Genomic DNA, 26079 nt, shown 5'->3' on the forward strand with positions numbered 1-26079 from the left:
CATTTTCTTACAGGAGCTGTTGCTTGCAAAGGACCTTTTAGCTGAAACTGCACTTTGCCATTCCCTGGCACCAAGCACTTCCCTGGATTTTCTTCAGAGAAACCAGAAACAGATCAGAAGAGGAAGTCAAGAGAGCAGCTGGTATAAAGTCTTGCCAAGAAAAGTGGAGGAGCGATGGGACTGCACTCTACCAGGAGGGCCGTCATGTAGAAGGAGGAAAAGGCTCGTTCTTGGGCACTCCAGAGACAAGACTACATCTAATGGGCTTATGCTATAGGAGAGAAGATTTTAGGCATTTTGGGCTTCTTTAGAAGACAGCATGCTGCCAGATGGTATTCCTGTTCTCCTGAAGTGTAAACACAATTGGGGGGGGGAGGAGCACCCACCTTGAGGGGTCACCTCAGTGACCGAGCAGAATTTAAGCAATCTTGGCAAACGCTCGGTTGCCAGACCTTCCTCTGGCAAGCAAATAAAACCCTCACAGAACAAAGCTATGGAATTTGTACTTTGTGCTCTTTTATTAATACCACGTCAAATTGCATTTCTTTACGTCTCTTGAAATCTCAGCCAGGTCTCTTGTTCCCTTAGAGCTACCAGACTTTTTTTTTTTTAAAACTGCCGCACGCACAGTACAAAACACGCACACAAATGCAAGAGCTGAGTTAGTATGTTCCTGTCTTTTCACCCCCCATCCACATACATCATCTTGTATTTAAAAAAAAGCCTGCCTGGCACAAAGAGGTCTGTTCACGGTATTCAAACACAGAGGCAACAGAAGAGATGGAAAGAGGTGAGCCGAAGGGGTTCCAGTGCAGAGAAGAGAGCTCTTTGGAGGAGGCTGGCGGGGGAGGAAGTTTTGGAACAAGACAGTGCAACTTTCCTCCTTGGGCTAGGGCAGGAGGGGGCAAGATTGTGAGCAAAGTACATAATTCACACACTGGTGTGCTTCTCAACAAGATACACTCATCCTGTTAAGAGTTTAAAAACCGCACGAGTTGTGGCCTCCGGTCCCCTTGTGTCTGAAAACTGATGCAAGCTCTGTTGGAGAGCCATGGCTTCCGCCGGCTCTCAGACTTGCAAACCATGAGGGCACGCAAATATGAGTGTCGGCGACTCTGACAGGAGGCTTATACCAAGCAACTTGCTGCGAGGCAAGCGAGTGAAAAGGCAACATACGCCTGCGTGGTTTTCAAAACTACGCTATGCTTACACGCGTGTGAGGTCTGCCTCTGATGCCCTGCTCATGCCAGTTGTGTTACGCCTTCCCTGCAAGTTGCGACACGAAAACAAGGCTAAGGGAACTTCGCTTCGCAACGCGTGGGAAGCCGACTCCGAGAACGGAATGGCGACTCCGACGCAGCCCGAGCACAAGGCAAGCTGCCTCCTTCAGCCGCCTGAAAGCAGAGCCTGTCTCTTTCCCTCTTTTTCCTCCCGGCTCTTTTCCACTCTGGGAACCATCACAGTCGCAGGAGCTGAGCTGGTCGTTTTAGCTGCCAGTTTTTGACTCTCTCTGGTCCCCTTTGCCCAGCCCCCAACAGAAGATGGATTCCTCTGTTTTCACTCAGGTGACCTGAAAGTCTTCACCTTGCCTGGAAGTTAGCAATGGATTCTGGAGTAAGATCTTAACCGGGTGCAGCAGCTAAACCCATTCGAAGTTTTAGATGCAACGACTAGCCCCCGGGCTGGTGTGTGTTGGTGGCTCTGAGCCTTCTCCCTTCTCTTAGAGATTGAATCAAGATTATGGTAGCTGAGGAACCACATGCAGATACTTTTTCAATAGTTTTTTTTTAAAAAATAGCATACAGCAGTTACAGACATTTCCATTTCAAAACAGGAAAACTACAACCTTATTAATCTCGGGGGAGGAGGAGGAGACTGAAGGACTGGTTTGTCTGGGTTGCGACGCAGGGGTTGGGGTGAGGAGACAGGCCAGAAGGTGAGCCAGACTAAAGAGCAGAACTGATGTCATTAAGGGAGACGGGGTGGTGAATCCCCCTTTCCTTCAGTGGGGTGGATGACAAGACTGACTTTGAAGACAAGCTCTCCTTAAGTTTAGCTTTGCATCATAGTTAATCTATGCCAGAGAGGCAGAAGAGTGAAGAGAGACAGAGAGGAAGAAGCGTTGACACCTTCCACTTCAGCAGAATCCTGCATTGATGCTACCTCTGGGATATCACCAGCAGGGCACAGGGAAGACAGGGGCACAGGGAAGCACAGAAACAAGGGGCTGCCATCATTGTACAGCTATTTCAGCCTGACGGGCTGTTGTAAAAAAAACCCACAGCCATTCCCACTGAGCACAGCATGCTCTCTCTGACCAGGTGACAGCATCCACTCCCGATGGCTTATTTTACACGCACCGTTCCCTCCAAGACAGGGATCACCCAGAGGGCCGGTTCCCTTCCTCCCCCAACTTCTGACACCAGTTTGTGTTTAAGTCCAGTGTATTTGGAGCCCAGTGTTTAGGCTTAAAAGGGGACTGGGGGAGAATAAAAAATAAAATCAGTAAGCTTGGAATGCAGACATCAAGCTGACTCGGCATGTTCCTTCATAGGTACAAGTAACAATGGTTATAGCTATGACACAAAGGGGGGGGGGTTGTTTTTCTCATTTCATGTTAACAGTTGGCCCTTGGCTCCCTGCCAGGTTATTCAGGTTTTTTCTTCACGATTCCGGGAACCTTTGCTTGGACCCTGTGGAGAAAAGAGAAAAAGAGGAATCAGGATTGCCCTGAAGACTGCTCAGAAGGTTAACAATTAGCCCAAAACGCTGAGGGCTGCTGTTGGTTGAGAGCACATAGCAAGTGGTGCTTTGAAGACTGCATTTGCTGCCTTTGGGCATCATAATTCAAGGTGCTAGTTTTGTCCTTCTAAGCCCTACCTTCCACGCAAATCCTCTCTGGCTCAAACTCCCATCCAAGGAAGACACAAGAATAAGCACGTGCCAGCAGGGCCTTCCTAGTGGCTGCTCCACCACTGTGTAATCTGCCTCGCTCCTAAAAACCCATCCAGCTCCCTTTTCTGTTTTTGAACTGATGTGAAAAATGGCCCCCTCCGACCCTATCTTCTTTCTTGAGATGGCAGAGACGGACAAATTTTTTGGCCAGCAGAGTGGGTTACATCTCAATCTCCACCCGCATTTGAGGGGACTGAGTTGGGTTCCAGATCTGCCTGTTTTCAGCCAGCATTGAACTGAGAGCCCACACAGAAGTGGGTCACGAACCTGTGAAAGTGGGTCACAAGTTTTTTAATTTTAATTTTTTATTATGTTGACTTTATAGTCTGCTTTCCCTGCAAGCGGGCTTAGAGCAAACAACAATAGAAATACGTAGAGCACTAAAACAATAATAAAACAAGATAAAACCAATAATATTACAGTTCCATTAAAACGGCATCATCGATACAGTGCTCATTGCCCAACTCAACCACAGGACCCGTGGGATGGGGGCGGGGGGCAGCTATCAAATAGGCTACAGTACCAGGAGGGTGTGTGTGGCAGTTTTGCAGTTTTACTGATTTGTGCATGTTCTTTTTTTAAAGCAAGTCACCACCACACTCAGCAAATTTGGACTTGTGGGTCACCACCCCCAAAGCCAATGCTTATTACAAACTGTGAAGCAATTGAAGGGGCTAGTTGAAAAAGCTTCTGTGGACTGGATGCAGCCCCCTCCCTCCAGCAATTTGCCCACCCCTGCGTTGGAGCGGAGGGTGCAAACATCTACAGCGCACCGCACACACTTGCTTGAGAAACTGTCAGAAGGGTCTCAATGAAACTAGAAGCCAGCAATTTAAAAGAAGAAATGAGACAGCTTCTCAGGGATCTAAGGCTCGGCCAGAGAAAACGAGCAGCGTGCAGAAGCTGTGTTCCAATTCCTCTCCACAGTCGCTGTCTCCCTGTAGCAACCTGCGCATTCATAGTGGAGCATCCCACACGCATTGGGGAATTTCTCTCCGTCCTATGGCAAGTTCCTCCCCCAAAGTGTTTCGCAGATTAAACTGCCAAGTTATCAAATATATGGAAGGCACAGAAAAGGCAGTGGCCAAAATATGGCAAACTTTGAAGATATGCTGTTGAGAGACTGCAGAAAGGCACCTGTGCCTTATAAGGGATTTCACAGTTGGGGCTGGCAGAGACTCACTTTGAAACCACTGACTTGATCTGATCCCGGGCGATTCCGACGGAACGATCAATCTGGGTCTGAGAGCAAACAAAGGAACAACCAACATGGCTTAAAAGAAGCAAAAATGGCATCCAAGAAACAAGCATGATGCTGTCATAGCGAAGAGTGTGCATTTGCGATCAAAGCTTGTGCCTGTGCACCATCTCTCTCCCCGCCCCCGCCCCCGCCCCAACACTGCAAAATGCTTATTGTTTTTCTATCATTCCAGAACATGAGGAGGACATGAAACCCCGGCAGGCATACCATCCTCACTCCCTACTGTCAGCACCAGCCCAGGATCCCCTCCCCCACGTGATGTCAAATTTACTGATACTAGAAGAAGAGAAGAGCCAGCCACATGGAGGAGAGCAACCACCTAGCAAAAGGTACCTCTGATTTAGACAAGAGCCTCACACACCCCAGACTAGAAGCTTAGGGAGCTTATGGCTCAAGTGGCTGACTCAAGAAGCCACCAAGAGCTAACGGGAAAGGCGAGGGCATGGATATTTTCGATTACTTACCTTGTATTTCTCGTAAACAACTGGGAGGCTGAAAACCAGCAACTCCGCTGGAAAAAAAAAAAAGAGATTGCAAGGGTAAATTGGGACCGGCAACCTGGGAAGGTTGATTAGACTGAACGCAAAGCACAAAGGCAAGTTTATAACCTGGAGGCCATGGGACGGGCTTTCTTAGCAACCCTGTAACAGGCTCTTCAAGTTCCCGATGCCCTTCGAGGCCCAAAATAGCCTGCCATGGTCAAAAAAGCCCACCGCAGTTTGATGCAGGACCGCCCAAGCTGAAGCCATGGCAGCCACATCTTACCGAGGATGAGGAGGGTGATCCCATTGAAGATGGCCCCGACATACGTCATCAGCCACATGATGACCGCCAGCTGCAAGCAGAACAGGAGTCAGACGGTTAGCTGGACTCCTAGGCAGTGCAATAGTGGGCTGTTTGGTTTCAATACAAGGGTGAGATGCAGGGGTGCGCCGGAACTGGAAAGTGCCACAAACTTCTCAGTGCCTGGATCGAGTTTGCTCAGTGTGGGACTGAGAAAGCTGCTGGGTTGCAGGGTGGGATGGGAGCTTCCAGTGATGGCCAGTCTGGATTGGCATCCCTTCATCTTCTACAGCTCGTCCCTGCTCCAGTGGATTTACAGCCACCTTTTCGCTCCCTTCCCTTTATCCTTCTCTCCTGTCTGTTCAGACCCTTCCTTTCTCTCTCTCCTTTTGGTCAACCCTTCCTTGCCTCCTTCTGTTGCCTACTGAGTTGTTCATTGGCTGTCTTGTGCACTGTTTTGTATCCTGTAATCTGCTTTTGAGTCTCAGCGAGAAAGACATACTATAAAATAAATAAATCAGTAAAAGAAAAATACCTGTAAGCACCTTGGAGCAGGGGCTGAGGTGGGGACCAGGGAGGACACTACTTATTCTGCAAAACCCTAAAATATCTGAGACCGAACAGGGAACTTCAGCAGCTGCCAGACTTTTGGACACCTCCCCAAAAATGCTGTTTATTTGGTTCCCTCCTCCTCTCAAAACCAAGTAAGAAGTTAGCCCTCCTGTCATAGAGATAATTTTGATCATATATACTCAAGTAATACATATGTATTTATGTAATACATGTAATACTATAATGTAATAATATGGTGTTTATGTAATACATGTGTATAAGAGCCCCTGGCGCAGAGTGGTCAGCTGCAGTACTGCAGCCCAAGCTCTGCTCATGACCTGAGTTCGATCCTGGCGGAAGCCGGGTTCAAACAGGCGGCTCAAGGTTGACTCAGCCTTCCATCCTTTTGAGGTCGGTAAAATGAGTCCCCAGTTTCCTGGGGATAAAGTGTAGATTACTGGGGAAGGCAATGGCAAACCACCCCGTGAACAAAAAGTCTGCCAAGAAAATGTCTTGATGCGACGTCCCCCCTATGGGTCAGTAATGACTCAGTGCTTGCACAGGGGACTGACTACCTTTACCTTTTTAATACATGTGTATTTTGGTGAACTTTGTAAGACTTTAATGCAGTTCATTAGCAGGTTGCGGGAAAAAACCAGTTCTTTCATCTTTGACAACCAATTAAAAATAGTTGGGAAAATAGATTAACTGATTTTTAATTGCTAGGAAAGACTTACGGGTAATCTGTTTACCTAGCTTGTAACAGTTTTTAACATCTTTTAAAGATTTACAGAGTCTTATCTGTGCAAGTGTGCAATGGCATCATAAGTTGTCTGTAGTAAAGTGTCACATGATAAAACATGACGAACCAGCTAAATCTAAGACCAATCACATTTTTACATGTAAAAGATCTTAGAGATGTCTTTATAGATAGTAAATGTCTTTTAATATAAAAGGATGTCCTCAAGATAGGAAATAAGGGTTTTGACAAATTCCAGTGCATTTCATACTAGACTCAGAGCGGAACTACAAGTGACAAAAGGCACAGGTTGGACACTTGTCAGCTTCCCTCAAGTTTTGGCGGGAAATGTAGGCAGCTTGGTGGAATGTTGGACAAATAACAGTTGAAAAGTCCATTGGACAGCCGTCGGAGAGCCAAGCTGCAAGACTAGGATGCCTACATTTCCCATCAAAACTTGAGGGAAGCTGACAAGTGTCCAATCTGTACCTTTTGTCACTTGTAGTTCCGCTCTTAGTATGATCTGAAGTCATTCATAGTTTTGATTGAGAAACCCTTAAGAGATTTCATTTTTATTACATGCATATGTTCATCACTAATTTGAGTTATTTTAATATACTTTTATATTCTAGAATATTGCTTAATTAATAGGATTACAGTTTGTTTCAATAAGGAATAATTTGTACTGAGAAGCAGGTCCTCAGAGATCTTTGTTTTCAGACATTATCTGAAGCTCTGAGTAAATCCAGATACTGGGAAATAAATTTCCATACTGGACAGTTCAGAAGCTCTAATGAGATACGGATAAATCAGTTCGTTACACTGTCTCAAGCGTCTGCCAGGCCTGTTCTGACACTTAATTTTTTAACATTTGATTTCAAGATGTTGTATCTGGCCAGTTTGCACACTGGTTTGGAAACAGTATGAAAATAAGAGCACCACAAATGGAGGTCATGCTCAGGGCTCATTTTGAGGGGGAACACACAGGAACACAGTTCCAGTAGTTCTCCAAAGAGGTCACATGTCAGGTGGCCCCGTCCACCTGATTTTCGGCCACTTTGGGCCCATTGCGGCCTGGATTGGGGCCGAAACAGCCAGGATTGGAGCCGAAAAAGCCAGGATTGGTCCTGAAATGGCCCAGATTGGGCCTCTGATGGGTGGTGGATTACTCTCCCACTCAGCAGCGGCCTGATCGTGACAATTTTGGGCCCCCTTTTGCCATTTTGGGCCCAATTTCAGCCCTGAATGGCCAGGATTGGGCACAAAACAGCCAGGATAGGTGATGTCAGAGGGTGTGGCATATGCAACCAGTTATGCTAATGACACACTTCTGGTGATGGCAAGGGGTGTGGCATATGCTAATGAGTTATGCTAATGAGTTCCTGCAGCTCTTTTTCTACGAAATGCCCCCTGGTCATGCTGTATCAACCACCTTTGGACAAGGCAGCGGAGAAAAAAGGAGTAGAAATGAAAAACATAAAATAGAAACTGGAGTGGGGGTGGGGGTCTAATTCAGCCTCTCCTGTAGCAAGCTAGGAAGCCCACACCTGGCATGAAGGACACAGCCAGAAGTTGTCTAGCATTAATAGTAAAACAATTGGTGAGTGTTGGTTCTGTTACTTGGCATATCGAATGGAAATGCTATGGAGCAGAAATTTATTGCAGAGTAACCCATAGAGTAATACTTGATGCCTGGAATATTGAGCTTTCAATGGATCTTGAAACTTTGATATAGTGCCAATAACATATACACAGAAATGTTAAATAGATTGACTGGAACAAGAAGTCTTTGCTAGAAAATGGAAGAGTCAATTGTTCTTTAATGAACAAGAATAGCTGCTCATGGTGAGGGATATAATGAAAATGCTAAATTTAAATGTGCTACAATGTTCTAGGAATATTAGGAGTACGGAAGAGAGTTGGTTCCTTTAGTACAATCTTTGGAAACAGAATTATTAGTGTGAATTGTCACTGTTGTGAAATGGATTATTTAAAAGCTGGTCTTAAAAGGGGTTTGTAATAGGTCTATCTGAGTTCGTTATATCATGTACAGTGTTACGTTAATAAAAGGAAAAATAAAAATAGTGTTTTAAAAATCCAACCCAAAAGCCTTTTGTGAAAGCATTCTCTTGAGCTTCATTCCACTCTGCCTGTCTCATACAGGCACAGGAAGGCACAGACAGCATTTACCAGTCCTGCGAACCCTGCCATCGCTGTGGAAAATCTAGAACTTTTTATCTCGCCCTTTCACTTACAATATTCTCCTCTCCTCCATTTTAGTCTCACAACAACCCTGTGAGGTAGGTTAGGCTGAAAGTGCACGACTGGCCTAAGGAAACCCTGCAAGCTTCCACAGCAGAGTGGGGATTCAAACCTGGATGTTCCATATCCTAGACCAACCCTACACTATACTGTCTCTCTTAACTGCTCTAACACTATATTTGGCCAGTTTCCTTCTGCCCTCCATGCATCTGATGAAGAGAACTGTGATTCTCGAAAGCTTATGCTACAATAAAATTGGTTAGTCTTAAAGGTGCTACTGGACTCTTTTTGATTTTGCTACCACAGACTAACACGGCTAACCCCTCTGGATCTACTAACCACTATGTTATCCTGACACCTGTTGGGTAGAAGGTAGGCTTGTCAGGCCTCCCTCTTGGAGCAGCAGTGGGAGAAAAATAGAAAAAACTCAGCTATATTGCTGAAATTGCTATATCACTTCCAGGTGCAACTGGGAAGTGACAAAGGATAGCTCTAGGAATTGCTAGAAACTATGTTTTTACTATAGTTTCCAGTGATTCCTAGAGCTACTCTGTCACTTCTAGGTTGTACCCAGAAGTGATGTAGTAACATTGGTGACGCTGCACCCCCCGGCTTTGCACCCCTTGGAGAAGGTGGGGAAGACAGCACTGAATTTTTCCATGCGATTATTATGGCCCTTCTAATAATTCTGCGTGGAATGGTAGGAGTGGCTTTTCATGGTTTTTGTTTTGCTTGCCATCTTGAGTGCGGCATGTAGCCACAAGGAGGCACTGAAATATGAAATTCTGCGACAGAGAGATGGCCGTTTTGTTTTCCATTCTGAGCAATTTACCAGTAAGGTTTGTTCAATTAATAAGCGATCCTGCCTTTCCGATAAAACATACAAGGCAATGTACAAAGTGGGCAGCATCAGCAACAAATCAAGTTAAGAAACAAACAAAAACGCAAGAACAGAATCAGGAATGACACCTGATACCCCCCCCCAAAAAGGGGGCAAGCACGTCTGCAGCCAGATGAATTTGGGTGGGGAACGAGTCACATAACCAGGGTGCCCTCCCACCCCACAAAAAGCCTTTCCCCTCATGCCTGGCCTCTGAAGGTAAATGGACCAGGGTTTCAGCCAACGGTTTTAACGAGCAGGCAGGATGAAAGTGGGTGCTCCTGACACATCGTGAGAGAACAGCTCCCTCGCTCTGAACAGCAGGAAAACTCTGAAATGCAACAGGCATGCGGCTTGCACTGAAACGGTTCCCTTCTTATCCTGCCATTTAGGGACCTGCTATTTGTTGCTGGCTTAGCGTAACAGTACTCTGGCCCAACACTGACCTTCAGCGAATCCACCAAGTCCTCCACCAGGAAGAGGCGCATAATGAGTTTCAGGGCATGGTTGATGTGCACCATAGCAGAGCTCATATAGTTGTGGAAAGTCTCTGAGGAAAGCGCAACATCCAGATCTAGGTAAGTCCTGGGAAGGGGCGGGGGGAGAGAGGAAAAAACACAATGTAAAAACTAAAGCACCAGACCATGTGAAAGCCCCAGGAATATACGGTCAGTACTGTGAGCCACTTGTGCTGTACAAGATGCCCCCCCCCCTTTATTGGCCTGGCCCAGAGGTCCACAGATTGAGGCTGAACAGCTTCACCAAAAGCTCACAGAGTAGAGTCAAGCAAAAGAGCACAGAAGTTTCTTTCAAAAGACAGTGCTCTACACATTTCTTTTGATCCTTTGCCATCCATAGTCAAGCCCCCTCCTATGTCCTCAAAGCAGTCCTGCAAGGTAGGCTTTATTTGGCAAAGCAGAGCTTTGCACTCAGGCCTCAAAGGTCCTAATTCGGCTGTTGCCTCTGCTCTGGTCATGAACAGAGATGTATAGTTTCTGGAAATTTTGAAACTGTGGGGTGGAAAATGGAAATTTTGGGGGAAATTGAAATATATGGAATACTTACGTTCTTATCCAAGTTAAACGTCTTTTACTTATTGAAGGTGCATCATTTATAACTTAGCATATAAAACTGTACTATTTGGCATATTTATGGAATTTTAAACTATAAATGTCTTCATATTTTTATAAGAAAAATTGCAATTATACCCCAGTACTTGAGAAAGAGTTGCAAACTACTGCACCCTACGCTACCACAGCACATATATCTTTATTGTTTGCCATCTGAGACACAGGTAAAATGGTAAAAAACAAATTCTACAGTGAAAAACAGAAAGTATTTGAACAGAAACTTATGGAGTCACAGTAGGTATGATGGCTAGCATGTTTGGTGTAGTGGTTAAGAGCGTGGGACTCTAATCTGGAGAGCCAGGTTTGATTCCCCACTCCTCCGCTTGAAGCCAGCTGGGTGACCTTGGGCTAGTCACAGCTCTCTGGAGCTCTCTCAGCCCCACCCACCTCACAGGGTGTTGTTTTGTTTTGGGGATAATAATAGCATACTTTGTAAACCACTCTGTGTGGGCATTAAGTTGTCCTGAAGGGCGGTATATAAATTGAATGTTATTATTATTATTTGGATATAAAGATTGTAACACTGAAAACACTGAACTCTTTAAACACACTACACCATATTAACTGTTGCCAAAATTATTTCCATTTAAACACAAACATTCCTGAAAACGCTGTATATGTCTACAGTTGAAGAATGTTTCCCTGATGTTCCCCAAAATGTCCCATTTTGCCCCTGGAAAAATGGAGGAACTCCTCAGATTGCTTTCATGCTGTACATTTGGAATGAATACAATGCTTTGTAAGGCAATGTTTCTCTCACTCAAAAAGAGAAAATGTTGTGTAGATTTCCCCCCTATTACACTCCCAAATTTCCCAATTTTTCCACTGGAAAAAAATCAGCAGGCATTTTCATGCCACACATTTTGAGTGTGAAAACCCTTGCTTTAAGAAGTATTTTTCTCATTCTGAAAAAGAAAGTATTTCATATGAGGAGAGCTGCTGTTGCTTAGTGTTAAGTGGTTGGGCTGTGAGTCAGCCCTCTGCTGGTTTGAATTCCTCTACTGCCCATGAGCTCTCCAGGTAGCCTTTGGCAAGCCACTCCTCTCAGCCCCAGCTGTATTGTGGGGATAATAACACTATGTTTATTGCTCCAAGTGGGCACTAATCTGTCTAAAAGAGCGGTGTATCAGCACACTTATTTTCCAGTGTTTCCCCAAATTTCTTACTTTTTTCCTGCTAGAAAAATTGAAAATAGTCTATCCCCCCCACCCAAGGGAAAAAGCCCAGAATTTTCTGAATTTTTCTGGGTTTTTTTTTCTGGCCTCTCACATCTGTAGTCATGACTGCCACATTTCACTTAGGCACCCACTGCTGCAAACCTGTCTGGTCACCTAAGAAGAGTCTTGCTGGGACAGACTGAAGTCCTGTTTCTAGCAGGGGCTCTGGGAGGCCCAACAGCAGGGCATAAAAGTGGCTGCCCTTATCTACTGCATACTTATGATATGTATTAACCTGGCACACACATGCCTCAAAACATGGAGGCTCCATTATAGCTATATCACGAATAACAGCTGTTGACAGATCTGCCCTCTTAAAGCTGTTTAAGAGCCATGTAGGCTAATGGTCTTCATTCCATCTTGTGAAAATCAGTTTCACAGGTTAACAATGAACATCACTCTGGAGAATGCACAGTTTACAGAAAGGGAACTAGGGACGAAAGACACGTTAGCTGCCCAAGAGTCAGGCATCAGGCCTGCAGTTCTAGCACAGTCCCTGGTGCTGACTGAAGCCCACTCACTTGAACGGATGCCCCTCTTCGGATTTCTGTACAGCCTGGATAACGGACTTGTAGACCCGGAAGCTGATGGTGACAGAAAGGAGTGCCAGGATGAGGTACGAGATGACGCTGATGACGCTGAAAGCAGCCAAGGAGAGCAGCAAGATCAATGTGGTACTGAAGACAACGCCCGTCTTCTTCACATCCCGCCAGAAGATCAGATTACGCACTGCCAGAGAGGGAAAGAAACAGGGGGCCATAAGCAGTCACAGGAAAGGGCTGAAAAATACTGCCAGAAAGAAGGGCTCGGGTCCAGAATATGCAGTGCAACGAAGTGGAAGATCTGCATGGCTGATAACATGTACATCGAAGATCTGTAAGAATTCTGCAGAGATCTAAAGTCAAAGTGAGCCTTCCTCCCCGCCCTCTGCCCCTTTCTACAGCTTCTCTGGGTGACTCATTTCCTAAGCAACACAGAAGACTACTACTCTGATCCAGAAAAAAAACACAAAATCACTCATGCCCCATGAGACAGCTTTTGTGGCAAGCAAAGGAAGGATGAAGAAAGCCCTTACCCTGCTCTGTGGATTTTTCTTGTGCACATGTGAAGGGATGGGTTCCTGGGTGCCAAGACAGGCAGGAGCTGTTCTATACATAATACGAAGTGAGATGGGAGACGTCTCGGTTGTATGACCCCAAACTATCGGGGGGGGGGGGATATCTTACTTTTTACTATCCCGCCCCCTGCAGGTAGTAAAATGGCACACTGGGAATCAGGGCCCCCTATACCTCTTTCACAAGCCAGTGTGTGCCAAGCGTGGTGGCCAGTTCTATAAAGGCTCCCACGAGGCTCAGGAGAGAGGCTTTGATCAGCTCTTCCCCAGACAGGCACTGCCTGCAAGCTTCCCTGCCACTCTAGGCCCTCTCCTGATCCAACTCAAGCAAGATGCACCAGAATATGCCAGTGGCTGCAGATGGCTGGGTTGTTCAGGTTACAGTCTATGAATTACAGGTTATATGTGGTAATCTGCTTTGAACTTGGTGAAAGAATTATGTAATGGTGAACATAATATGCTTGGGCTTCAGGCAAGAGGAAGCCTGGTGGGTAACTGGCAGGCACAGTGTTCTAGATTCTCTGGGGTCAGGGTTTACTTAGCTGCTCGTCCCTCCACTACTGAAACAAAAAGTTTCTGAGCAACGTAACTGACAGCCTGGACAGTGGCTGGTACGAGATGGGAATCCAGTGGAGAGACTGTGCTTTCTTGTGGTTGGGAATGCGATAAATCCCCCTGATAATGTGCAAGGTTTGAAATGCATTTGCACAGGAGAATGGCTGCTCTGAAAAAAGGGGGGGCTTGCTTGTTTATTTTTACTTGGCTGAGGTTTGCCTGCAATATCCAGCCATCTCAAGAAAGGGGGCACTGTTGCCCCAAACCAAGGACGAAACCCAGCCTCTGGACTGGCGGCTGGGAGTGGTAGCAGCTAGATCAGCTCCTTGCTGTTTATTCTTCCAGCACCCGAGGGAGGCAGAGGGGATGGGCTGCCTGCCAGCACCCCTGCTGAGCGGCTTGTTCTGAGCCTCGCTGCTGAATTCAAGATGCAAGAGCGTCTCAAGTCCACGCTGGGGAGGGCAAATGGAGGTGGAACTGGAGCTCACTAAACAAGCCACCTTGCTTGGCTGCTCACAGGCATGTCTGGTGCACTTCTGAGGTGACCCAAGCTTCTATACTGTAGAGTGTGCATGCATGAATTGGACGTTGATTTGAGAACCAGTGTCTACTCCTGAGGCCGAAAAAGGTGTTCTGCACTGCAAGTGTTTGTTTGACAATGGGACAGGTAACCAGAACAGCAGAAGTGTATATAATTTAAGGAGAGGGGTAAGGGAAAAGAGAGTGGAGGCTGGCTGCATGCTTCCTGTACAAAGCCTTGTTGGCAGCAACAGCCTAGCAAGGTCGCCCCCTCCTCTGTCACCTGACAAAAGCTTTCAAGGCAGCCGGGAGTGGGTGGCTGCGGCAGGAAAAGGGGGAAAAAATGAAATTGCAGGTGTCTGTTCAGAGCAAGAGCAAAAGAATAAAACAAATGCCTGGAAAGGGGGGTTGCCAGAGGATCTTTGAGGGATTTCGTTTTGATCTTGGCAACTCTTTCTGCAAATGCAGCAGATGAAAACGCATCAGAGCGATCCAAGCTGCATAAGCAGGAAGGGCAAAGCCAGTATGGAAAAAGCCCCTCGGCCTCTCTTTAAGACACTTCGATTACCATTTCATTGCTCTCTGGCTCAAGTTTATTGGTCTGCTATGACCAGCTGCCGGGAAATCTTCAGCTGGCTCTCTGCCATCCAGTACTCTGAGCTTGCATTTTTCATGAACCGAAGCTTATATACAGACTGGGCTTTTAAACTGCTCTTGCATCATCCTCTGGCCCTCAAATCTTTCTGTTTTTATTTTAAATCCAAGTTTCTAGCCCTTGTGGCTGGGAAACATGGTTGAAGTCAGGGAGCAAAGCCTTCAGCAATCTCATGAGTCAAGTGGAAAAAATTTATTTTACTTAAAACATTTTAAAGCTGCCTTCCCATCCAACTTAGGGGCCCCATGGGGGATTTTCTTTTTCTGAAATTCATTTGTATAGATATAGCTGTTGTTTCCTCCTAGTCTCATTTTTAACTCTTTCCTTGCACTGCTTCATAGCTTCAGACCTTGCAGTTGCTTTACATTCCACACCACAGGATGGTGGTTCCATGGCAGCAGGATAGGAAGGTCTGGGAAGACACCGCCTGCCTCTGAGCATGTACAGAGCAAAACTCTGAAACTGTGCAGAACTTCCTTTCTCCCGCCCCCCCCCTTCAATTTTCCCTTCGATCAAAATGGAATTTGTTTGAGATGGGCTCCTAAGTTTCTAAAAAGAAGAAACAGATGGATTTTAGGGAGAAAGAGAAAGAGGAATTAAGATAACTTCTAATGTTATTTGCAGGCCTACTAAAGAAGAACCAGTCAGAGCGAGCGAGTGAGTGAGTGTGAGTGTGTGTGTGTGTGTAAAGAGAAACTGGGACCTTCTGCATGCAAACCATTTGCTGTCTCACAGAACAGCCCCCCCCCCACATCCTAAAGACTGACTCTGGGACTTTGCCCATGCAAAACATGCGTTCTGTGATTTAGTAATGGCCCCTCCCGCTATCCAGCAGCCTCAAAGCAACACAGAAGATGTATTTAAAACCCAGTACAACACATTCCCTGTTCAGATACTAGGAGGGCCGCTCCCTCTTGCTTGGAGATGGGCAATGGGCAGCTTTCCAAAGATAAGTTCATAAAAAAAACATTTTTTAGTCTGCTTGCTCCTTGACCCAGAAAACGAGGGGGGGTGATGATTCCTTAGGAACCTTCCCCTCACTCACAGCTTGGGCTGGGGAGAAACAGTCCCAAAGAGAAAGCCTAACCACTCAAGCCATTTCTGCTCCCAGCAGAATAGAACAGAAGCCAAGATTCCCCATTGTTTGTGAAGTACAGGCCCGTAAACACAACACAGACAAAAGGGAGGAGGCACAGCAGCCTCCCAGGGTGCACACACAAACACAAACACTCCTCAGGGTTGCAAAGGACTAGACTGTGTGTCTACTGTTCAGTTCTCTCCCCGCCCCCCACCCCCATCTGAGGGAAGTCCCTCTCGAGAACACCAAGTCATCTTTGCAGCATCTTTTCAACCAGGCAGAGAAGGGACAGCAGCCAGTAGTCTAATGGCAGGATTAGGAAGGGCTTCTCACTTGGGTTGGGAACAATGGCCTAATTTCTCACTGAAGAACAAGCAAAGCATCCCCTCTACTGCAGCTAAGCACCCCCCCCATGTACAAGATGCATACAGGGACCCAACCCTCCAGCTACTGTGTGTGTGGGCCATGAAGTCACAGCTGACTTATGGTGACCTTCGAGGGTTTCCGAGGCAAGAGGCGTTCAGAGGCAGCTTGACATTGCCTGCCTCTGCACAGCAACCCTGGACTTCCTTGGTGGTTACCCATCCCTGACCAAGGACAACCATGCTTCGCTTCTGTGATCTGATGAGATCGGGCTACCTGGACTATCCAGGTGAGGGATTTACATTTACCAAGCTTCATTTCCAACTAACACCCACGTTCCTATGCCTCTATTGGTGTTTCTAGCTTATGAGCACTTCATTCTCAATCCTCTACTAAGCTCATGCCATGCATGCAGCTAACAAAGTGGGTATTTGGTTTTGAGGCTACCTATTGAGTACAATTTTTATTCCACCTTTCCTCCAAGAAGCCCAGGATTCTCCCTTCCCCCAAGGTCACCCAGAGAGCTTCCATGGTGGAATGGACATTTGAACCCAGGTCAAACTCTAGTCCAACACTCTAACCACTACATAACACTGCCTCTCTGTAGTAAGTCAAGCTTAAGAACATAAACTAGTCATTCAACCAAATATCTGTGCAATTTAAGGACAGCCTTTGCAAATAATGTTTTCCTTTACAAACAGAATATCCATGGGTGTGTGTGTACCCAGTTGTACACACACTGATGCCCTCCTGCACATTTGCAGAGGTGACAGCTGCTGCCTGCACCCATTCCCCAATCTGGGTACCTGTTGCAAAACATCAACAGTACACGGGATCCAGCAGTTTTTCTTCCACTAAGGGGAGAACACTGACTGGTTAGAGCATTTCGCATGCACTCTCTTAATAACCTTATCAGCATAGGAACTTCGATATGTTGAGTTGGACAACTTACCCACCTAGCTCAGTATCATTTATTTTTGATTGGCTGTAGTCCTCCAAACTCACAGAAAGGAGAAAGCAGATACTGAGGAAAGACCAAACTAAAGGCTGCCAGGGATTGATTGACTCTGGAACCTCTACGATCTAAGGTATGTGGTTTACCACTGAGCCACAGCCCCATCTCAGAGCCTCTGAACATATGAAGGTATCTTATATATATTCAGATAACCGTTTTCCACATCTGCCACCCAAGATCCCCGAACTGGAGATTTCAAAGCAAGAACTTGGGATTGTCTGCATGAGAAACAGGCGCTCTACCACTGAGTGATGGCCTTTCCCAGTTCTTATCAGTATAAAACAGGACAGGTTGGTATCATATCTAATTCCAAACCAGGCCATAGAGTGTTGATTTAAGAGGACGGCAAAATGGATCTAAGAACTGGTGGGGGAGATTTCTTGATGATCGCAAAGAATGTCCCAGATTTGCAGAAAATTCTGACATCTAAAAACAAAAATTAAAGTCAACACACAGTGGGAGTAACTTTCCAGAGCAACGGAAACAACAGCTTTTATCTTTAAGCAAAGAATGCCCACTGAGATTTTAGTGGCCATTTTGGATGTTGCCAGGCAACCACAACAGTATCGCTCAAACTTCCCAAACTCTTGTTTCTGTAAAGCAAAGCCATGGCGGGAGGAAGCAGGGGTGGACCTGGAGACCAAAACTGCCCTTGGAAGGCTCCTAACCCCTGTCATGTCTCCTAATGAAAGAGTTCTTTCTGGGGACAGAATTGATGGTGATCACTGGAGACTCACTATCCACAACAATAAGGGTGCAGAGGTATGACCTCCAGGCAACAAGGCTAGACTGTACTCAGGGAGAAGCTTCAGGGGGAGGGTAAGCTGAAGACAGAGGCAAAGTAGGTTGATTGGAAGGTGGGAAGGAGAGAAGGAAATAGGGAGAGGCTCTGGGGGCTGTCTGAGAGGGCAGGAAAGAGGAAATAGTGGGTGAGGGGAAGCAGTGGAAAACGAGATGTCTCCTGCAAATCCCTGCATGTCCTCCAACTTTTCTGCTATAACCTAGTAGGTTAAGTGGTTGGACTGCGAATTGGCACTCTGCTGGTTTGAATTCTGCTACTACCATGAGCTCAGCAGGTGACCTTGGACAAGCCGCTCCTCTCAGCCCCAGCTCCTCAACTGCTTATTATTATTGCACTGTTGTAAATGGGTGGAAGCAGGACTGAGGCTGGAAAAACAGAGGCCTGGCAAAAGCCACTTGCTGAGTTCATTGTACAGGGAAGCTTAAATCTGGGCTACTCTGGATTCACAGTTCAGTCCTTCGCCCACTTTTATCCCTCCCTTCCTCCAAGAAACTCAGGTTGCATGTTTCTCCTCACTTACATTTTGCCTCTGCAACCACCCTGAGAGGATAGGCGAAGAGAACGTGACTGTCCCCAGGTCACCCACTAAGTGTTATGGCCAAGAGGGAGCTTGAATCTGGATCTCATAGGCTCTAGTTAGATGCTCGAACTACTAAGCCACACCAGCATCTGCTACTCTTCATCCGTATGCTCAGAGGATCGCCGTGTATTAGCAGGAGCTGTGCAACAGCCCCAAAGCTGCTTCCCAATAGCAAGAGATGCTTTGCAAGAACTGAGCCACACTGGAACTTGAGCTGTGCAAACAGACAACTGTAAGATGATTCAGACTGCAAGTTTGAATCGAAGCCTACACCTGCTACTATGGAATTTAAAAACGGCAACAGGTGTGGCACAACAAGCTTCTACCCAATCGCTCAAACATTAATGAACTTTTGAAAAGAAGGCTGAAATGCACTCTTTAAGCATATACTGTAAGATCAAACAAAGCTTCTATTCAGGACTCTTTAAAGGGAGGGGGAATGTGTGTTTGTGTGTGTGTGTGTGGGGGGGAATCTTTTAATTCTAAGCTGCCTGCCCTCTCCATATTCAAATCTTTTTGCCAGTAGTTCAAGGCCAAACTCCTCCCCTAGAACTAATCTTGATTATGATTTATAACTAAGTTTTACAACAACATCTTACAAAACCAAAGCCTGCCTTTGCGAAAGCTGCTCTCTAAGACCCCCCCCCCCCGCCCCCAGCACAATCTCACCACATGACTCAAATCTATCAACAGAAACATTTGCGGCATCTACTGCTTCTGGGACCAACAGGGCCATTCAAATCAATTGGACTAGCAGAAAAATTCTTTACTGAAACACAATATGGCCAGCTGTTTGGAGACTCCAACACAGAAGCGTTACATGCTGAAGAGAGAACAGCAAATATCTGGGAGCCGCAAGAGGAGGGGGTGATGGGGGTGAGGACATCGGAGTTTTCCAAACATGGTCTTGTGGTCCAACTACGTTTTCTGTTCCTTCTTAAAAAGATCTCCAAAATCTCACTCAAATGAACATAGATGAAATTGCCTAAAACTGAGTCAGACCATTAATCCACCTATTTCAGTGCTGTCCCTTCTGACTGGCATCAGCTCTTAAGGGTCTTTTCCGGATCCCTTTTTACTGAACATGCCAATGACAGAACCTGTGAGCTTTAGGGGAGAATGGGGGAGAAAGAGTGCGAGCTACGTTTTGGCAACATGCCTCCCACAAATAGGATCTGGAGCTTCTTCAAGCATGCGCTCTCCTGAGATACTCTTAGATGACTCCTGCTTCCGGGAACACGGAGCAACCTGGAATCACGGGGGGGATGGGGCCAAGGCTGATTGAGAAATAACTGAAATGCCCCATGTTACGACCTTCTTTCTTTCTCTCGTTAGATTCTGCCTTTAAACTTTTTCTTCTTGCCCCCTCTGGGTAGATTGCTGCCATCAGGAATTATAGTCCAAAATAATTTAAATTTCCCCTTTAATAACATGCCCAAGCATCAAGCTCCTTTGTGGGTCTCTGTGGCCCCGAGGAAAGGAATGGGATATGGGAAAAACAGATACTCTGGGATAAGCAAAAAAACCCAAAATAAACTTTTATTTTTTAAAGAAGTGTATCGGTTTCATATTATTTCTTAAGCTTGATGGTTTCAGAAAGTGTTATCTGTTCTTAAAGTTTCTTTTCATAGGCACAGTCACTCAGATCTTCATAAACTTTCTCTCTCAGGAGCACACACAGTTTGCCTGCTTTAGATAGAATGAATGGGTTTATCTCAGACACACACAGTTCAGATTTCCACACAGGTTGTATTTCTCTCAGAAATGCTTAGACTTGCTCAGGCTGCACACAGCTTGCCTCTCTTGTCCTGACTGACTCTTTTCTCTCTACTCTTAGTCTCAAACTGCATTCACTCCACCCACACTCTCAGTCATCAGCCAATCATCTCACTCACTCCTCTCTTTCACGCCCCCTCTTCATCTGTACCACACCAAGCATTTAAAGAGAGAGAGAGAGAGAGAGAGAGAGAGAGAGAGAGACAGACAGACAGACAGACAGACAGACAGACAGACAGACAGACAAAATCATTACAGGGCCCATCTTGGATTTGAAATGTAGGTGCAGACTGTTTTACTGTTTTCTATTTTTATTGCCTGTATTATTTCTATTGCTGTAACCCGCCCTGAGCCCGCTGGTGGGGAGGGCAGGCTAGAAATTACATAAATAAAATAATATTCATGATTATTAGCCATGACACTAAAATGAAACCACCATGCTGAACACCGACGCCACTGATGGACTTTTTGCAAGCATCTGGCCATTGATAACTCTCTCTCAGGCTGCACACACAGTTTGCTGGTTTCAGATATCAATTTCTCACTCAAATACACATAGATTCTCTCTCAGGCTTTCACATAGATTTGCTTTCTCTCAGAAATACATGGACACTCTCAGGCTGCACACAGCTTGCCTCTCCTGCCCTCTGATTATTTCTCTCAGAAATGCTTAGACTTGCTCAGGCTGCACACAGTCTGCTTTCCCCAGACTGAATCTTTTCTCTCCACTCAGTAACTGAAAACTGCATTCACTCCGCCCACACTCTCAGTCATCAGTCAATCATATCACTCACTCATCCCTCTCTTTCACCCCCACTTTTCACCTGTATTTAAAGACACACACACACACACACGAAATCATTACACCCCATTACCACCACCACCCTTCATCAGGAAAAACAGCTGCTGTTACTCTGAAGCCAGGTACAAGTGACAACGTGAAAACAGCAAGTTTACCTGAGACTTCAGCCAGCAATTTCGCTATAGCATGAGGTATGGGAAGCTCAGGAGGAGGGGCCTGAGATGACGCACTGGGAACATCATGCATGCCAAAGCCAGCAGAGGCAGAAGACAACTTCACATCCACAGCCTGCTCGAGGCAGAGGGGTCTCTTCTCTAAAGCCGACTTCTGAGCAGGCGCAGGGGGCTCTGGTGATCTCTCACCATACTGCCCTGGCTGCCTTCCCCCTGGCGGGGAGACCTTGATCGGTGTCAGCGGCTGCTTCTCCAACTCCGTCTTCCTGCCCGCTTCTTTGAGGGCCTTGATGGTGAGGTGCTCCTGCTCAAAATCTTGAGTCACCTTGGGTGGCTGTTGAAAGTGCGGAGCCAACACTTCGGATCTCGCTGCTTTTAGTTCTGCTTCGGAGAACGTTTCTACGGGGTCTTCTGGGGACTCGTTCCCCTTGGATTTCAAGCATTCCTTCATGAAGTCCATAAAACTCTCACCATTTAGAGCATCTGGACACACAGCCTCCTTGATGTTGCCCAAAGCAGGGGTTCCATTGAGGGAAGCGGTTTTGGTTTTAGGCAGTTTTCTGGAAAAGCCCTGTTCGCAAATACCCACGTCTTGTACCCCTTTATCAGGTAAGCCTGGAATGGGCCGTTTAGGGAACTGCGATGCACCAACGCTACTTCCTCCAAGAACGCTGGCCTTGGCTTGGACAGTCTCAAAGTCATCAATAAATCCCCAACTGCCCTCTGGAGTCTTAGAAGGCATTCCGACTTCTTGGGTAGGCTTACATGGCTCACGTGATCTGTCTGTGCCGTCTACAACCACATCCTCCTTTTTGACAATCGGCCCAAAGGCTGGCTTCTGGGGCTGCACACTGCCCTCTGCAGCTCTCCCCCCTCGGAAGGCTGGATCTGCCACAGTATCCTCAATGACGGTGTCGTCGGACTCACCGGAACTGTCGCCATCAGTAGTTTCAGGCAAGCCTGGATTTGGCCAACAGACATCAGCCTTCAGTTCTACCGCAGAAGCATTCTTCATAGCAGCTTCTTCTTCACTTGCTCGTTTCTGAGATGGCTGCTTTTCCACACCTGAAGGCGTCCTGCCTTTTTGGTGGGCATTGATCTTAAGTGGCTGATGAGGGATGGAAATTTTACCCGCTTCTGCCTTGCTGCCTGCCGGACCTGCAGCGACACTGCTTACTTCGGTAGGAGACGCAGGATGGTCCGGGCTCACCGAATCGTTAGCCTTCTCCCCAAGATCTTTGGGAATCAAGTCCCAGCTCATCATCTCACTTGTGAAGTTGTGCATCTCACGGACACATTTAGACACTTCCTCCAGAGCTGCAGTTGTGCCCGATGACTGGCGTGAGAGCCCCGGCCCTGATGGAACTCTGCCCCCACCACGAGGTTTCATCCGAAACTCACAAATGCTATCTTCCGGGATGTCAGTAAGGAGCTCCCTTTCACTGTGCATGACCCAGTTGCCACTGATGTCATTGGAATTGCTTGTGAGGGCATCTTTGAATTCTTTATCAAATTCCAATTTGTCAGCAATGACTTCAAAAGGTGATTCAGGAGAATCTTTGTCCACAACATCACCAGGGGCTGCAGGGCAGGAGGAGGAAAGAGAATACCCGAGTCTTGTTGGCAGTTGCTCAGGTCCTTCTCCAGGGTTGGCCGGTACAGCAAATTTGGACTCTCCACCTGAAGCTGCTGGTTTGGGTTGGTCATAGCTGTTCAGATCAGCCTTACTGCCTATGTTGACTTCTCCCAGAGAATTATCATGCACAAAGGAGCCAGCCTGATTCACTGGCTCATAATGATGAGCTTTGGAGCCAACAGAGAATAAGGGCTCCTCTGGGCCAGGGGATCCAACAGAGGCTGCCTCTATTCCTGAATCTTCGCTGGTCCCACTATAACGGCTCAATCTTTTGCCATCCTTGAATTCTTCTGTGTTGAAGGGTGCTGGTTTACCACTCGTTTCCCTCTGTTTTTCGGAATGTGTTAAGTGAGAGGCTTGGGCATCTGCCGATGAAAAGCAGCCAGGGGAAGGGGGAGTCGCAACTTGGGAGGGCGATTTTTCAGGCAGAGGATGAGGAGTTGTCCCTTCTTGAGGGTCCAGTGTAGAGAAAGGGAAGAGATGCACACAGTAGCTGTTACAGATTTCACAGTGAAGCAGGCAACATGCTCTTAGAATTAGAGGGATGACAAGACTCCGAAACACCAGCCTTGGCAAACATGCATGGGACTGTCACTCAAAGGACAGGGAAGCCACTTCACAGGGGAGCTTGAACATAAAGCCACCAACAGTCAGTTTCATAGCTTATGGAGAGCTCAGGCCAGCAAAAACAGTCAAGTGCACAAAAAGAACTTTGCATGCTGGGTGGGTGAACAGAAGCAATCTCAATAGTGCATTTACACCTACAAGCTTCCTTAAGTGTTGGTGAATATTTACAGAAGGTGGCAATGCTGTAGAAAGAGATAACCTAGTCCTACAGCAACGGCATCACTTGAATTAGAAGTGATCTCCGAGCAAATACAAAAGCCTTGGCAAGCTGTAAAGTTAAGCAAAATATGGCCCACTATGCCATAGTATGACACCACAATAGCCTGTGCTAGCCTGCAGTCTTTCTACAGCACAGAACAATCCTGCACATCTTGCCACAACCCCGCAAGAAGGCAGAACGCTGTGCAATTCTGCTTTACCAAGTGAGCCTGTTCTTGACGGCTGGATGCCACAAACAGTCGGAAAGGTAGGTAATTCCACAAAAATAATTCCTAAATTAGAACTTATCAGGGAGGTCTTTACCCCACGGAACAATTCTGGGGGCCTCTCCTCAAAAATGGGACACTGGTTGCAAAAGATACTGAAGATCCAAGCCTGCACCTAAAGCAATCTGCCCAGACATTTGGATAAAGCTTGAGTAAGAGAGTGGAATTTGCTTCTAAATTACTTGACACTGCAACACCATGGGAAAATAAATTTGCCTCTGGGCCAGGAGTAATACTAAAGCCAGAGGGCATAATACACAAGGGAACTTCTCAAAAACAACTGGGTTCCGGCCTAAGAACTGCAAGTCCTCAGAGGAATACCAGCCGTTCTCCTCTTGTGCCTAAAGGATTTAGGAATAGCAAAGGTGCTGCTGATTTGTCATTGTTATTACTATATTGATTCTTGGAGTGTTCTGTGCTATGAGTCTTACTTCACAAATGCTCGCAGCCACCCCATCAATGGAGGTTAAGCAGAGAAAGAGGGTGACTCGGGCAAGGCACCCAGAGAGCTTACATTTCCAGGTCTAAATGTGACCCTTGATGCATTTATTTATAAGTGGAACAAATCCAGAATCTTGCAGATAATCTTCTTACTGACTATGAGGTTTGCAACAAATTGCCAAAGTACTCATTTGATTGCAGTTTTGAGTTAACCAGAGATGATGCATGAGAGGAAAATGTTGGATTATCAAGGAGCTCAACTTTTTGATCACCCCATACATTCAGCAACTGATGTTTTCATTGTACAGACATACACTTCTAAAACAGGGAGATTCTGTTCTGACCTGGAAGTAGATCTCACAGAATCAGGTTTCCAGGTAAAAATGCTCATGGTCACCAACATAGTGCAAGCAACTCAAGATGTCCAATACAGGAGCAATGCAAGGGAGAATGTACCCCTATCTCTCTCAAGCAACACTGCACATTCAATTTACAGAAGGCTGGCTTTGAATGTGTTGCTGTAACAGAAGGGCAGTAAGAATCCTAAAGTGTTCTATGTAAAGCAAAACATAACACACACACACAACACCTCCAAACATTTGACAAATGCTCCTATCTAAATCTAGAAATGGATAACATCTGTGAAATGGGTACAGGCAGAGCTTGGACAGAGATTCATATTGAAACACCACCAATCCATAACTTTGTTTGTCTGAGGCAGCTCTGCCTAAAGTTAAACACACACACGCCTTCAACGCACAAGCCAGTAGAACTACAGGCTAGCTCCAAAGCTCAATTTGAGAAAGCCTTCACACTCCAGGGAAACATGCTGATCTGTAAGTGGATAATGCCACATTTCAAAGTCTCTCCACGATTCTTTTCATTCTGCTTCGAGTGGGAGTGAAGACAAGTATATTCCAGTGAACTCATACTTTCATTATTAAGGTCTTTCAAGCTAGTGGTAATACCACAGTTCTCAGCAAAATAGGCCTCAGCAGTACTGAAAAGCTGCCATTGGGAGGAAAGGAATGAGTTTGAAGGTGGAGTACATGCTTTGCATGTAGGAGGACCCATGTACGAGTCCAGGCGTCTCCAAATAAAGGAGGCCAAGTAGCAGGGATGAGAAACAGCCACTTGCTAGTCAGGGCAGATCACTAGATGGACTCACCTGCCTGACATGGAAGACTCTGTAGAGCTATTGTCACCCAGAATGGCAGTACAATAACGTGCTGTAGGGACTCAAGGGTGGAATGGCCTGTTAAAACAACCTAGAAGCAAGTCAAGAAGCACCATAGGGCCTCTGACCATCTTGGACCAAGCTGGCAACCAACTAGATTTACCTGTTGCCTCCCAGACCCAAGACCAATGGCCCTATGGTGCTGTTGGCAGTTGGTTATACTGGCCACCAGCAGCCTTCCGGGAACTTTCAGTTAATTGGCTGATCCACCTTGATTGGGGGCAGCAGATTGAGAATGTGATGCAGTTTAACACATTCATATTGCAGATCCCTTCTAAAGAACAGAATGTGTCTCAGAGCTCTCTCTCATGGTGGTGCAGTGCCATCAAGTCAGAGCTGACTTATGGCGAGCCCTTGTGGAGTTTTCATGACAAAAGACTAACAGAGGTGGTTTGTCACTGCCTGCCTCTGCAACCCTAGTGTTCAGTGGAGGTCTCCATCC

The 26079-nt window shown here is 46.4% G+C and overlaps 1 protein-coding gene across 3 annotated transcripts in view; it reads right to left on the reverse strand.

The window, feature by feature from the left end:
* Positions 1–494: 494 nt before the first annotated feature.
* The window catches only part of RTN3 (reticulon 3), a 45140-nt gene continuing 19555 nt past the window's right edge, over positions 495–26079 (reverse strand). Inside the window, exons 3-9 of one of the 3 annotated variants that reach the window (XM_054993475.1) lie at positions 21194–23217; positions 12301–12508; positions 9879–10017; positions 4982–5051; positions 4681–4727; positions 4139–4197; positions 495–2693 (exon numbers count right to left, since the gene is read on the reverse strand). In XM_054993475.1, the coding sequence (XP_054849450.1) occupies positions 2648–2693; positions 4139–4197; positions 4681–4727; positions 4982–5051; positions 9879–10017; positions 12301–12508; positions 21194–23217 (2593 nt within the window). In that variant the 3' untranslated portion in view covers positions 495–2647. Of the gene's footprint in view, positions 2694–4138; positions 4198–4680; positions 4728–4981; positions 5052–9878; positions 10018–12300; positions 12509–21193; positions 23297–26079 lie in introns of all 3 variants that reach the window. The other 2 variants (XM_054993466.1, XM_054993483.1) reach the window with 2 other exon arrangements.

The sequence above is a fragment of the Eublepharis macularius genome, chromosome 1, assembly GCF_028583425.1.
Source record: "Eublepharis macularius isolate TG4126 chromosome 1, MPM_Emac_v1.0, whole genome shotgun sequence".
In the NCBI taxonomy this organism is placed as follows: Eukaryota; Metazoa; Chordata; class Lepidosauria; order Squamata; family Eublepharidae; genus Eublepharis; species Eublepharis macularius.